General features: G+C 42.4%; 1 protein-coding gene across 1 annotated transcript in view; it reads left to right on the top strand.

Moving 5' to 3' along the window:
* The first annotated feature begins 5,496 nt into the window (after positions 1-5,496).
* LOC126141558 (uncharacterized) overlaps positions 5,497-16,148 on the top strand; it is a 152,776-nt gene continuing 142,124 nt past the window's right edge. Inside the window, exon 1 of the mRNA XM_049915284.1 lies at positions 5,497-5,562. Within this exon, the coding sequence (XP_049771241.1) occupies positions 5,497-5,562 (66 nt within the window). The remainder of the gene's footprint in view (positions 5,563-16,148) is intronic.

Raw genomic sequence — 16,148 nt, 5'->3', positions numbered from 1 at the left:
AGCATGTGAGATTCCTCATTGTTGTAGAACCAAAATACAGACACTGGCAGAAAAGTATTTGTATTATTTCACGCGTAGTCGCTGAAGAATTCCGCGACTGCTTGGAATTACAACGTTGAGAGAAATCAAGCAACGAGTGTAAATTTTATCAAGTGAATATTTCATTTATCCATAACTCTTTTCGGAAATAGGCTCCTTTGCAGACGGCACCACATGTAATTCGCGCAGGAAATGTATAAGGATTGGGGTGAGTCAGAACTGTCCGCCCCGATAGCTGAACATGTTAGACATAATTTTTGAAAAACAAGGCGTAGGGTAGTTCTCGACGCCGGTAAGGACACAAATCACATGCAAGACTATGTAGCGAACAAAATACACAACAAATAAGGGGTTACATCTGTTCCTAGTACTGCTCCCGACTTCTCAATGGTGTTATTAACTTCATTATGACGTTTTCATTAATTTATGTTGCCTGTGCATGTCTTTGTTATCGTTTTGTATGCTCCAAATGACTTTCTGTGAAGAGTTTGGACGGTTGTGAATCAGTTGACAGAACTGCCATTCTAGTTAAGACAGTCAATTATATATATTGTAATTCTCTTTAATATGTTTACGTTTTGGTTCTATGTCTCTGTCTGGACTGAAGATGCTATTTTCAGTTTACTATTTTTGTTCTGTTTTGTAAGCTTACAAATGGCACTATATGGCACTATACTGAAATGTGTTCTTCAGTCTATTGTAGGATACAATTCGTGTTGAAACAGTTCCAGCACTTCATTATTTTGTTTTTGTACTTATGTGTTTATATGATTGTTTTAATAAAGGAATTTCGGTGGTCGGTCACGCCAAGGGGCCCGGGTTCGATTCCCGGCTGGGTCGGAGATTTCCTCCACTTAGGGACTGGGTGTTGTGTTGGCCTCGTTATCATTTCATAATATCAGCGTAAGGCAACGGAAAACCACCACTGGAATCGTTTCCCTAGACGCTCATGCGGTGGATCTGTCTGATGAGGCTTTCCCCATGACAAGAACTGCCGTAAGGCAGAACACAAAGTTTTGAGTCAGAACTACAAATTATGTACTTCCTGAGAGTCATCAGGCGTATTTTCTATCGTGTCTCGGCAGATATCTGGAATTTCGTTCCTACAGATTGTAGCTGTAGTCATCTCAAACAAATATTGCTTATCATGCGACTCTCAGCGTCGACGGAAAGTGTCGGTTTGATTAACGGTGCAAACGAAATGATTCTTAAAGTGGATTTTACGTGCTCACCATGATGGTCGCATCCGTGTTTGGCGACATCGCGGTGAACGAACATTGGAAGCGTGTATTCGTCATCGCCATACTGGCGTATCACCCGGCTTGATGTTATGGAGTGCCATTGGTTACACGTCTCGGTCACCTCTTGTTCACATTGACGGCACTTTGAACAGTGGACGTTACATTTCGGATGTGTTACGACCCGTGGATCTCCACTTCATTCAATCCCTGCGAAACCCTACATTTCAGCAGGATAATGCACGACCGCATGTTGCAGGTCCTGTACGGGCCTTTCTGGATACAGAAAATATTCGACTGCTGCCCTGGACAGCACATTCTCCAGATCTCTCACGAATTGAAAACGTCTGGTCAATGGTGGCCGAGCAACTGTCTCGTCACAATACGCCAGTCACTACTCTTGATGAACTGTGGTATCGTGTTGAAGGCGTATCAAGGCCGTTAATACGGCCACAGGTGGTTGTTGTGGGTACTGATTTCTCAGGATCTATGCACACAAATTCCGTGAAAATGCAATCACATGTCAGTTCTAGTATAATATATTTGTCCAATGAATACCCGTTTATCATCTGCATTTCTTCTTGGTGTAGCAATTTTAATGGCCAGTAGTGTATCATTTTGTTTGTTTCGGGAAACAAACCAATGCTTTATATTGACGATGGGCGCCGCATGAAGGATATGACAAGCGATTTTGTATGGTCTGAGTTCAGCTACACATGGCAAAAACGAAATTGCAAATATCTGCTGAAAACCAGAGGAAATTCTCCTGGCGACTCTTAGATGGGACTCCCCGTAAAGTTACCAACAAAGACCTTATTGATTCGTATAAATTGTGACTGACTGCGGTTTTTTTCGTCATCGTTGTGATATACGCATTGTTGCTGTTCTTCAAACTCGCTGCAATGTATCACTATTTTTGTTTATGAATAGATTTGCGCTCTACCAAAACTAAGCCGGCCGTGGTGGCCGAGCGGTTCTAGGCGCTACAGTCTGGAACTGGGCGACAGCTACGGTCGCAGGTTCGAACCCTGCCTCGGGCATGGATGTGTGTGATGTCCTTAGGTCAGTTATGTTTAAGTAGTTATAAGTTCTAGGGGACTGATGACCTCAGAAGTTAAGTCCCATAGTGCTCAGAGCCATTTGAACCAAAACTAAGGTACGCTTGTTTCGGTGCACTACTTAAAAGCCGCAGTAAATTATGTTACTTGTAGTATTGGTAGCATTGGTCGGAAAAGAAGCATAAATGAATGTGTGAGAGAGGAACTGTTTTTAGACTGTTTGTTTGTTTTGCACATACACTCCTGGAAATTGAAATAAGAACACCGTGAATTCATTGTCCCAGGAAGGGGAAATTTTATTGACACATTCCTGGGGTCAGATACATCACATGATCACACTGACAGAACCACAGGCACATAGACACAGGCAACAGAGCATGCACAATGTCGGCACTAGTACAGTGTATATCCACCTTTCGCAGCAATGCAGGCTGCTATTCTCCCATGGAGACGATCGTAGAGATGCTGGATGTAGTCCTGTGGAACGGCTTGCCATGCCATTTCCACCTGGCGCCTCAGTTGGACCAGCGTTCGTGCTGGACGTGCAGACCGCGTGAGACGACGCTTCATCCAGTCCCAAACATGCTCAATGGGGGACAGATCCGGAGATCTTGCTGGCCAGGGTAGTTGACTTACACCTTCTAGAGCACGTTGGGTGGCACGGGATACATGCGGACGTGCGTTGTCCTGTTGGAACAGCAAGTTCCCTTGCCGGTCTAGGAATGGTAGAACGATGGGTTCGATGACGGTTTGGATGTACTGTGCACTATTCAGTGTCCCCTCGACGATCACCAGTGGTGTACGGCCAGTGTAGGAGATCGCTCCCCACACCATGATGCCGGGTGTTGGCCCTGTGTGCCTCGGTCGTATGCAGTCCTGATTGTGGCGCTCACCTGCACGGCGCCAAACACGCATACGACCATCATTAGCACCAAGGCAGAAGCGACTCTCATCGCTGAAGACGACACGTCTCCATTCGACCCTCCATTCACGCCTGTCGCGACACCACTGGAGGCGGGCTGCACGATGTTGGGGCGTGAGCGGAAGACGGCCTAACGGTGTGCGGGACCGTAGCCCAGCTTCATGGAGACGGTTGTGAATGGTCCTCTCCGATACCCCAGGAGCAACAGTGTCCCTAATTTGCTGGGAAGTGGCGGTGCGGTCCCCTACGGCACTGCGTAGGATCCTACGGTCTTGGCGTGCATTCGTGCGTCGCTGCGGTCCGGTCCCAGGTCGACGGGCACGTGCACCTTCCGCCGACCACTGGCGACAACATCGATGTACTGTGGAGACCTCACGCCCCACGTGTTGAGCAATTCGGCGGTACGTCCACCCGGCCTCCCGCATACCCACTACACGCCCTCGCTCAAAGTCCGTCAACTGCACATACGGTTCACGTCCACGCTGTCGCGGCATGCTACCAGTGTTAAAGACTGCAATGGAGCTCCGTATGCCACGGCAAACTGGCTGACACTGACGGCGGCGGTGCACAAATGCTGCGCAGCTAGCGCCATTCGACGGCCAACACCGTGGTTCCTGGTGTGTCCGCTGTGCCGTGCGTGTGATCATTGCTTGTACAGCCCTCTCGCAGTGTCCGGAGCAAGTATGGTGGGTCTGACACACCGGTGTCAATGTGTTCTTTTTTCCATTTCCAGGAGTGTATTATAGCCTTACATCGTTCAGTATTAGCCCAATGTGTATTTTTAGCCTTACAAAATAGAAATTGCATTTTATAAGGGAAAAAATAGCGGCTCGTGTAACTTCTGCACTTTTATATAATCAAAATAATTCCTTTTGATGGAAGTACAGTTTACATGCATATACACAAAAGCATCAATATAAAATGCTTGCTTGACCATCAGCTGCCTTTTTATTTAAAACCCAAGTAGCCAATGGTTTCAGTCACAGACCATCTTCACAGATTAGGGCCAAAACAGTTTAAGCCACATCACATCTGTCATTACTTTAATACTGGCCACGTCTCTGTAATGACAGATGTGATGATGTGGCTTCAACTGTTTTAACCCTAATCCGTGAAGATGGTCTGTGACTGAAACCGGTCGATATTTGGGTTTTAAATAAAAAAAAGCAACTGATGGTTGAACATGCATTTTTTACATTGCTTGACGGCTATTAATAATCACCTTCCAAAAATGTTTAGTACAAAAATATCTGTATGATTATTGTTATTTTGCTCTCTATATATCGTTCTTCATCATGATCAAAGGCAAGAGATTCCTCTTGTAACTGATAACTGCGAAAGTTATTTAGCAATAACAGAAAAATGTTTTACGTAGTCTCAGTGAAGTATTGAAGCGTTGTTGAATATTTTTGTTTTGCATTTACCTTTTCTTTTGAGGAACTTTCGATTTCTAGCGCTGTAAGATAAATCTGCAATTTTTTTTATTATTACTACAACATGTTGCACATCAATGATTTTCGAATAAAATCTGAATTAAACAACGACAGTTCCAATTCTACTATAAATACCGTTTATTTTTAAGTAACAGACAAGAGGATAACTACGTAGAACAAAAATGTTCTGTAGGTTACGCGGCCATTTAATCCACACTCACCCTCCAGACGATTCACCGCTTCCGCTTTTTACGGAAATCTAGTAAGACACTGATCGCATACGCAAAGCGATCGAAATGAGATAAGGCCCGATAGGTATGTAACACACCTGACATACAGGTAACGCTTTTACGATCTCAATTCACCAAAGCTGCTAGGAGAACTACCGCAGTCAACGCTTACTTACGATCGTCTACGGTAGTTTTACAACCCTTCTTATGAATAATCCATAATCATCCCCATCTGTGAAAGTCAGTGCCTCTCGTTCTTGTACCAGAGACGCAACGTTACTGTTTGTTTGGAAGATTGCAAAGAATCGCGGTCAACGTCCTGAGGCGGGACATCTGATACTCGCATTATCGATTTAATACTAGTTGCCACGGGGACAGAGCGCTGGGTCTGGACGCGGGAGGCACCGAAATGCCCATCAGCTGCGCGGCATTTCGCGCCATGCAGACTCTGCTAGCACGTACGTCACAGTTTGTTTACTAATGCGAAGAACAAGAGGAAAAAAGAGAATTTAACTCGGGAAAATAGCACAGCGGAGTCGTATCATGTAAATACTGTAAGAGATCCGTGCAGTTCCGATGGTGCTCATAAGCAAAACAGGTTTACTTGAGGGTATCAAGAACCCCGTCAGAAGACACGTGCGGGTAAGCAGTTCGTTTTTCTTACTGTGATAACTAGAGCTTTTGTGTCCGATAAAGTAGTTAGGATATTCATGGCGCATATAAGCATAATCAGAACTGTCAAAGCATTTCAAATACTACTGGATACATAAACTTTGGCCTTTTAAAATTGATAATCCTTCCTGAATTATCAATTTAAAAAATCTGAAAATATGAATTGTTTCTTTATTTGTCTTATTTGTTTTCTACGGTCGTTAGCCCAAGACAACACGATTCAATTAAATTCGTTCCACAGCACGTGTTCTAATCAACAGGTACTGCACTTCTTCAGATGTAGGAAGCCCAATGCGTTTCAGTACTCGCCACACCTACGTATCCACGGAAAAGAGTGTAAATAAGAAGCTGACTCGTTCCTGCTCTGAACAGAATAATAATTTATTTTTCATTTTTTTCTTAAATCAGATAAAGCTTAGCGTTTTTCCTACAAATCTATGTTGATAATTGGAAACACTATTATGTATAATAATAATAATTATTATTGTTGTTATATCATTTACAATGATTGCCTGTTAGAGCGTTTAAGCTTGAATTTCTTTGTAATAATTTCTTTGTGCTTTTTATCTCTTCCCAAATTCTCTTCATATGTTCGCTGTGTTGTTTCTGTACATTCACATTCTGTCTTATTCTTTTCTCTAGTGGTTCCAAATTCCTGTTGGTTGTTACAGCCCATCTTCTTGCTTTCTCTGGCGGTTGCAAATTCCTGATTTTTGATGGTACTCCTGAACTCTTCACGTATTTCATTTCATCTGTTGTCAAACACAGTTGTCTGAGGTCAACTCAGCTTCCTTTATCAACTTTTTTGTTCTAGTAATTGAATCCTATGAATAATCCCTCAAATCTTCGTCTTCTTTGCCTGAACGTGACCGTTTTTCCGTCTGTATTTTTGTATTTTGATGTTAGTCTACGCAACCAAATAGCTCCTCTATTTATTGGTCCGAAAATTTTTCTAAGGATTTTCTGATTCTTTTTCTCCATTTCTTTCATTTTTGTTTGACCTTCTAATTGTATTGTGTCTACTGTGTATGGTGCTTCTAAAAAATATCAGTGTTCTGCTGCCTTAATTTTACGTTGAAGGATGTGGACCTCTTGGTGTGCTTGATTCCCCGTGAACATTAATGCTTTTTTGAGATTTCTATTTCCTGCTTGACTGACCCCTAAAAATAAAGTTAATACCTGTTGACTGAATTGTTTCTCGTAAGTATTTGGAGTGAGGGCTGTGTGCGATTTTCCCGTATGTGGTTTCAATGGGGTATTGTTCGTCAGTCTCTCAATGTACTGAGCATTTTTGTGTTAAAGTTGTAATCCAGAGTTTCGACTGATTTAGTGTTGCTATTCTGCGGAACCGTTGGCTTCTTCTATGTTGCTAGTGAGGACTATGACATCGTCCTCACATTCCAGACGTTCCACGTTCAATTTTCGTTTTAGTGCAATTCGGATTTCATTAATTTCTTTTTTCAAGAATGATGTCAAAGAATATTGGTGAGAGGCCGTCACCCTACCACACTCTGGTTGTGATCTCCGAGGGATCGGACATTTCACTCGTGTACTGCTCATTGGAGTTAGTGTCAGAGTGCTTCCCAAATGATTGCTCTTGTGTGGCTGTCTAAGCCAGATTTCTCTAGTGTGCTGAAGAGCCCCTGTATGTCTGTGGAGACATACATATGCCTTGTTGAAGCCACAAAGGTGACCACTGTATTTTTTATGTTTCTCGTGCCAAGAATCGTTTTGAAGACTCCACATCTGTCCTGTGGAGGAGCGTGTCTCACGAAAACCTGACTGATACTCGCCTGTTTGTGGATCCGCTTGATTTTGGAATCTGTGTGAGAGAGGTTTCGAAAGAAATTTGAAGGTGACGCCAGGAGATACATTATTTTGTGATTTTTCGGGTCTTTCTGTCCCCCCCCCCCCCCCTCTCCTTGTGAAGTGCGTGGATAAGTGCCCGAACTCTTACGGGAATCGGCAAAAAGCGCGACAATAAGTTAGGAATGTGGGTCTTTCGGGAGGCGTGCCAGAGATAAGTCCCTGCATTCGCACAATCCTCTGTGTCCTCGGTGGCTCAGATGGATCGGCCGCCACGATAGTTCAGCGTGTGCGGTCAGAGAGCTGGTTGGCCTCTGTGATAAAAAAACTGAATGGAAGGATCAACAAACGAACTTGAACGGATGCCATGTGACGTCCGCAACGACCAAACAAAACGATCAACAACGAACAAAATGCGAAAAAAAGATGGATAGAGCATCTGCCATGTAAGCACGAGATCCCGGGTTCGAGTCCCGGTCGGGGCACACATTTTCAACTGTCCCCGTTGACTTATATCAACGCCTGTATGCAGCTATGGGTATTCATTTCATTGTAAGTATACATTTCTATGCAGAGAGAAAGAGATCTGTTTCCCAGGCTTCTGCCATAGTCGTGTATATTCCCTAGAGTAAATTTTCGTTATTTAGCTTCTAGAGCTCTGAAACATTTCGTCTTATGGATTCCTGTTGTTTTTGTGATTTAATTTTTTCCATAGGAGATTCGCAGATGAGAAGTTTGTCGAAAAAGTCCGCAAGGATTTAAGACTGGTAGCGGATGTTCTGTGAGATTTTCTTTAAACTAATTGTAAAAATTCTCAGTACTATTCTTAGTGAAGTTTTGTTCTATTTGTTTTAATAGATTTTTATCGCTGTTTCGTTTTCCACTTCTTGTCGACCTAGATGAGAGGTGTAATGAAATAAACAGAATGAGGGACTGTTAAGCAATGGCCCCAGACTGGACCCCAAAATGTAATAAAAAAATAAAAAAATGATAAATAGATGGAAACATTTACCTTGTTATTGTTATTATTATTATTATTATTATTGTCATTATTCGCAGATCAACAATGCCAATAAAAGCACAGATCCGATTTGACTGGGCATAGACACAGCTCTGACATTGGGCAAGTGGCAAGGGAGATTAACCACTTTGTCTTACCATTTGACAGAGTTGGCATTACATGTAGACGATTGCGACTGTAGCTTACAGATCACTCGTGCATTTCATCCTGGAATATTGCCCAAGTGTGTGGGACCCTCACCAAATAGAACTAATATGTGATATTGAACGTATGAAAAGAAGGCGCGCGAATAGTCACAGGTTTGTTCGACCGATGACAGCTTCACAGTGAATCTGGAAAAGCTGAACTGCCCGGCACTTGACTATAGACGTAAACTATCCTGTGAAATCTGACTTACAAATTTTTAAGAACCAGCTTTGAGAGCTGTAGGTGTCGTGGATTGGCAAGACAGCCAACCCACTATGACAGGAAGCCGAAAGGCACGCGTTTTAGCTCACGCAGGCTGGCGTGAGGTCTGGAACAGTTAAAGGAATTGAGACTAGTAAATAAAGTACGTAGCTGCTGGAATACTTAACTTTAATCCATAATTGGTGAACATCGCTCTTGACGGTACATTTTTTACAGCATCAATAGTAACTGGTAATGGCGCCTTGCTAGGACGTAGCAAATGACGTAGCTGAAGGCTATACTAACTATCGTCTCGGCAAATGAGAGCGTAATTTTTCAGTGAACCATCGCTAGCAAAGTCGGCTGTACAACTGGGGCGAATGCTAGGAAGTGTCTCTAGACCTGCCGTGTGGCGGCGCTCGGTCTGCAATCACTGAAAGTGGCGACACGCGGGTCCGACGTATACTAACGGACCGCGGCAGATTTAAAGGCTACCACCTAGCAAGTGTGGTGTCTGGCGGTGACACCACAGTAGGAGTGTACTGAAACCCGCCTAGATTAGTTACAGCGCTCCAAACCGTCTTTATTACTTACTCGTTCCGCACTTACAAAGGCAATCATCGCATTAAACATTTAACGCAGTGTATTAACTACAGTATTCTTGGAGGTCTGTTCTGAATTACAATATTCTTTACAAATGTTGTTATAATTCTGTACTATATTACAAATATTCTTTAGCCACTCTGTGGCTTATTTAGAGGGTGTGTATATGTTCTTCAGCTTACCCTCATAACTACGGACTTCATACACAAGTAAATGGTCCACTGATGGGATTGCACCGCACTCACATTCAAGACAGGACGATAAGCCACATTAATTCATCGGTTGCTTACATCTACCAATACTCTTCCTGACACAGTTCGAAGTTGTTCACAATATCTTTGGCAGGTTGAATCCTTTGATCTTCTTGTTAGACTCTTTTCTTGGTTGTTATGTCCATTTCCAGCTCATAGTTCTTATGGTTCAAATGGCTATGAGCACTATGGGACTTAACATCTGATGTCATCAGTCCCCTAGACTTAGAACTACTTGAACCTAACTAACCTAAGGACATCACACACATCCATGCCCAAGGCAGCATTCGAACCAGCGACCGTATCAGTCGCGCCTTTCCGGACTGTAGAGCCAAGAACCGCTCGGCCACAACGGCCGGCGCTCATAGTTCTTTCCAAGCTCTTCTTGCGCGATTTTCCATAAGACAACTCTGTTTTTATATCTTGGCCTATTGAGAATTGTCGGTTGTCTGGGATTTTTTGAATTCTCATGTAGTTATCTGTAATCAGCTAATTTCATAGGGCTCTGTGTTTACAACGACGTCGAGTCAGGCACATGCGGAGGCCCCTAGTGTTACAAAGATTCTCTGCATTGTCTCCTTGAGTCAGAGGGTCCACTTTAGCTACGTGTGCACCTCTCATCTAGATTTGTGAACAATATTCAGCCACACTGTACATAAAGGATAGTGCTGAAGTCCTCAATTAGCTCGCTCCGCAGCATCACTTCATTCCTGTCAGTTTCGGCGGAACAGCATCTCCGGATCTTAGTTTCTCTTTTTTTATCTATAAGTCGAAGAACCACAACGGAAATAAAAGAAAGATTCGAGAGTGGGATTATAATTCAGGGCAAAAGGATGGAATGAACATTCTGATTGTAAGTAGGCTGTTTAGGTTTTTATGTTGGTAACGCCACGAGCGCTCTGTATGAAAATCACTGACTGTTGTGTGCAGTCTGTGGCTGGTTGGCATTGTTAGAATATTAGCTATTGTAGTGTTGGGCAGTTGGATGTGAGCCGCCGGCAGTGGTGGATGTGGTGAGAGAGATACCAGAGTTTTGAGAGATTACTATGCGAACACGATCTGGACGTGTGTCCGACAGAAAAAGGAAATTTGTAAATATGGAGGTCATGAATTTATTTATATATGTATGATGATTTTGAACATTATTAAGGTAAAGACATTGTTTGTTCTGTATCAAAATCTTTCATTTGCTAACTATGCCTATCGATAGTTAGTGCCTTCAGTAGTTAGAATCTCATATTTAGCTGGCAGTATTGGCGTTCGCTGTATTGCAGTAGTTCGTGTAACGAAGATTTTTGTGAGGTAAGTAATTCATGAAAGGTATAGGTTATTGTTAGTCAGGGCCATTCTTTTGTAGGGATTATTGAAAGTCAGATTGCGTTGCGCTAAAAAATATTGTGTGTCAATTTAGTGATGATCAGAATAAGTAAAGAGAAAACTGTTTGAGTATGTTGAGTTTTGTTCAGCTGTTTGAAAATAAAATAACGTAGTTTACAAGCACAGTCATTCATAATTTTTCTAAGGGAACCTTTCATAATGACTACAGAATATGGATTGAGAGTAAATCGAAGAAAGACGGAGTAATGAGATGTAGCAGAAATGAGAACAGCGAGATACGTAACTTCAGGAATTGTGATTAGGAAGTGAATGAAGTTAAGAAGTTCTGCTATCTTGGCAGCAAAAACGAATGACGGGCGAAGCAAGGAGGATAGCAAAAGCAGACTAGCACTGGCAAAAAGGGCATTCCTGGTCGAGAGACGTCCACCGACATCAAACGTAGGTCTTATATGTGGAAGACTTTTCTTAGAATTTCGGAGCATAACATTGTGAGGCAACGATACATGGGCTGTGCGAAAGCTGGAACAGAAGAGAATAGAAGCATTTGAAGTGACATGCTACAGAAGAATGTTGAGAATTAGATGGACTGAAAAGGTATGCAATGAGGAAGTTCTGCGCAGAATCAAAATGGTTCAAATGGCTCTGAGCACTACGCGACTTAACTTCTGAGGTCATCAGTCGCCTAGAACTTAGAACTAATTAAACCAAACTAACCTAAGGACACCACACACATCCATGCCCGAGGCAGGATTCGAACCTGCGACCGTAGCGGTCGCTCGGCTCCAGACTGTAGCGCCTAGAACCGCACGGCCACTCCGGCCGGCTGCGCAGAATCATTTGCGCGTGTAGCACGAATACTGCAGACGACTTTTGCTGTTATATTCAGAGATACACCATTCCTGTAGCAGAGATGACTATTTCAGCCAAGTATTGAATATGACGACTAAGTATTTCGTAATGAGTGGCAAACATACTGACAGTGACAGAAGTGCATTTCGTAGTATTTATTTGAACTAAGAAGTAGAGGCCGTTAATGGAACCATGCACGGTACATATTTTTCATGCTTAAACATTTTAGACTCGTTGTTACTGTTTTAGTTTGCGTAGTTGTAGTTTACAATCCAACAGGCTCCTATGTCTTTAAGTTAACGATTTTTGTCAATGTATACACAGCTTCGGAGTTAACCGTCATTTTACATCGTGTGCAATGACTAAGCATGTCTCTCAAATTAGGTTGGTCTGGAATCAAATGGCCCTACTGCTGTGTCCTCTATGTTTGTTAATAAACAAAAACCAACAGATCAAAATATCAGAAAATGACATAACCTGCCATATGAACAATCGACTTCCAGCTGAATACAGACACAAAAGTACAGGTGGCTGGCTGGTGCTTAACCAACGAGCTGTTAGTACGCAGCCTAACAAACAGGTCTTTTAAGAGGAAACAGGCTTCTGGAAGAGATCCTGTACGGCGATCTCACCTGTAACGATGAGGCACGCAGTTGAGTCACACCCTCGTATTGACTAAACACATTTGTCACGGTTCAGACAGCCGCCTACGAATTCGCTCGCTCAGACTGCTCCGGAAATCGACGCTGCGGGCATTCACCTGTATCAAGCAACATAAGACAATAGGGATTATTGTTGCGATATACAAGTGTTGTCAGGGACGTAGTAAAACAAAGCGAAAGATACATTTTCATATTAAATTGATATGTTTAAAAACAAACCTCTAGTTCTCTACAAAGAAAAACCAGTCTAAGGACGCAAATGTAACTTTTTATTTTGTCCACTCGGTAACTAGTTTCGGGCGGAGACCCATTTTCAAATCATCGTAACGTAGTCAAAAATGGTATTTAAGAATATGTGAAAACCATGTCAAAAATGTGCAACGAACAGTTACAGGGCACACAGCGTTGCTTGCCAAGGTAGGTCTTGACAAGTACGAAGAAAAGCAGTAAAAATCCTTGCCGAGTGCGGGCACTGTCTTGCTGAAATGTTATCTGTATGCGCTGTAACTGTTTTGGCATGGCTTTCACATCTTCGGAAATACCATTTTTGACTATGTTACGATGATTTGAAAATGGGTCTCGGCCCGAAACTAACCATCGAGTGAATAAAAAAGTAAAATTGGCAACTTTGGACTGGTTTTTCGTTGTACTGATTTACAGTAGTTGCTGACTCACAGCCACTCCAGCGTGCTGAAAGTTCATAAACATTTAGTTGTGTTTCCACTCAATCAACGCCAACACCTCTACCTCTTTTCCAACACCGGAGAGGTTTGCAGCAAGCCCTATTAAGGGGAAGTTTACTATCCTTGGCATATTCTTTGAGAATTTTTTTCTCGGGATGTATTATAGATATCAATGTCAAATTTGGTCAAAATGTTTATTGATATTTACAAACTGGAAATATTTTCGACCGGAAATGTCGAAGAGCAAAGGCGGAAGTGCCGTCGGAACGAAACAAAATTTCGATGTAGATCTCCACGCGCGGTATGTCACAGGTCAGCCGACTCGTCTGAAATCAAAATTGAGTTGACGTTAGCGAAGTATATAAGATTCTTTAGGAGTTGTACCTTGCTGTAGTTATTTGGACCATAGGAAACGAAATGGCGGCCATTTAAAAAAAAAAGAGTTTTTTCATCGACTTTTCGACTTCGATGGTCTAGTAAAAATATTTATCGTTGATGGATCGGAATAAAAGAGGTACAACTCCTAGACGATTCGTCGTAAACAAATAATCATGCCAATCGGTTCAGTAGATTTGAAGTTGGCCCATTGTTCTGCTAATGGTACCACAGACAGCTCGGAATTTGTGTATTTTATTTTCAATGTGACAGTCAAAATCAGAACTTGTACCACAGCCTAAATAAGAGATTTGAGAGACTTGCTCTAAAACTGAATTATCGAAAGTAACTTTGGGTCTGAGTGGACATTTTCCTTAGAAACTATCCTTTTCCTTTTATTACTAGAAATTTTAATGTTGCACTAATTACACATTTCGTACAGCTGCTATACTGATCGTCTGAATAATAACGATATCATCTGCAAAGGGAAGCACATTAAAGGTGGAATAAACCAGAAGATATGTTTGAACACCACAGTGCCTCACTAGGCATGGTACCGTTAGAGGATGCCCTTGCCTTCTACATAACTTTGACCTGTTTTTCTGCTGTTTCCTCCGGAAAATACGGAACTTAGCCATACACAGAAGAACGCCGAGCTACCTACAATTCAGGGACACTACTGTTAAGGTCAACTTTCTTAGGTGACATTATCGGTAACGCCTATTTTATGCATCCGCCTGATGTCACACAAATGGTTCTCAAGTGACATCCATCCACCAAACGCGAGTACAAATAGACTCATACTCCACTCATTATCCGGATAGTATCAGCGATAATAGACGAAGACAAATGGTTCAAATGGCTCTGAGCAATATGGGACTTAACTTCTGATGTCATCAGTCCCCTAGAACTTAGAACTACTTAAACCTAAGTAACGTAAAGACACCACACACATCAATGCCCGAGGCAGGATTCGAACCTACGACCGTAGCGGTAGACGAAGACAGCACCAGCACCACGTCTACAGTCGCCGCCAGGATGAGCATGACTGAACATTCTACAAGTGGTCGTACTTATCGATCATTAGATCCAAGACTAAACCAAAGTCGAAGATACATCAGTGCAAGTGCACCTTGAACTATTGCCGCCGTCTTGATGCAGCAGTTAAGTACGAGGGTTGGAACTTTAATAGTGGCAGCTATTTATTTAGTGCTCGTACAAAATAGATACGTGTTTCAAAGTTTTAGTGACCTTCAAAGTAGAGACCAGCATTGTGTATAACCCGTTGCCAGCGATGTCGAAGTCGTAGGATACTCTTAGTAGTGCCAGTTGTGTTGACAGTTCGAGCGGCGTTGTCTATTGTCCGACGAATATGTAGCAGTTCTGAAGCGAATGCCGTGAAGTGTCTCCTTCAGTTTAGAAATCTGTTGTTGTTGTTGTGGTCTTCAGTCCTGAGACTGGTTTGATGCAGCTCTCCATGCTACTCAATCCTGTGCAAGCTTCTTCATCTCCCAGTACCTACTGCAACCTACATCCTTCTGAATCTGCTTAGTGTATTCATCTCTTGGTCTCCCCCTACGATTTTTACCCTCCACGCTGTCCTCCAATACTAAATTGGTGATCCCTTGATGCCACAGAACATGTCCTACCAACCGATCCCTTCTTGTGGTCAAGTTGTGCCACAAACTTCTCTTCTCCCCAATCCTATTCAATACTTCCTCATTAGTTATGTGATCTACCCATCTAATCTTCAGCATTCTTCTGTAGCACCACATTTCGAAAGCTTCTATTCTCTTCTTGTCCAAACTATTTACCGTCCATGTTTCACTTCCATACATGGCTACACTCCATACAAATACTTTCAGAAATGACTTCCTGACACTTAAATCTATACTCGATGTTAACAAATTTCTCTTCTTCAGAATCGCTTTCCTTCCCATTGCCAGTCTACATTTTATATCCTCTCTACTTCGCCCATCATCAGTTATTTTGCTCCCCAAATAGCAAAACTCCTTTACTACTTTAAGTGTCTCATTTCCTAATCTAATACCCTCAACATCACCCGACTTAATTCGGCTACATTCCATTATCCTCGTATTGCTTTTGTTGATGTTCATCTTATATCCTCCCTTCAAGACACCATCCATTCCGTTCAACTGCTCTTCCAAGTCCTTTGCTGTCTCTGACAGAATTACAATGTCATCGGCGAACCTCAAAGTTTTTATTTCTTCTCCATCGATTTTAATACCTACTCCGAATTTTTCTTTTGTTTCCTTTACTGCTTGCTCAATATACAGATTGAATAACATCGGGGAGAGGCTACAACCCTGTCTTACTCCCGTCCCAACCACTGCTTCCCTTTCATGTCCCTCGAATCTTATAACTGCCATCTGGTTTCTGTACAAACTGTAAATAGCCTTTCGCTCCCTGTATTTTACCCCTGCCACCTTTAGAATTTGAAAGAGAGTATTCCAGTCAACATTGTCAAAAGCTTTCTCTAAGTCTACAAATGATAGAAACGTAGGTTTGCCTTTCCTTAATCTTTCTTTTAAGATAAGTCGTAAGGTCAGTATTGCCTCAC

This window comes from Schistocerca cancellata, chromosome 1, assembly GCF_023864275.1.
Source record: "Schistocerca cancellata isolate TAMUIC-IGC-003103 chromosome 1, iqSchCanc2.1, whole genome shotgun sequence".
Taxonomy (NCBI): Eukaryota; Metazoa; Arthropoda; class Insecta; order Orthoptera; family Acrididae; genus Schistocerca; species Schistocerca cancellata.
The sequence above is the reverse complement of the archived record's forward strand: the minus strand, read 5'-3'. Positions and strand labels throughout refer to the sequence as shown.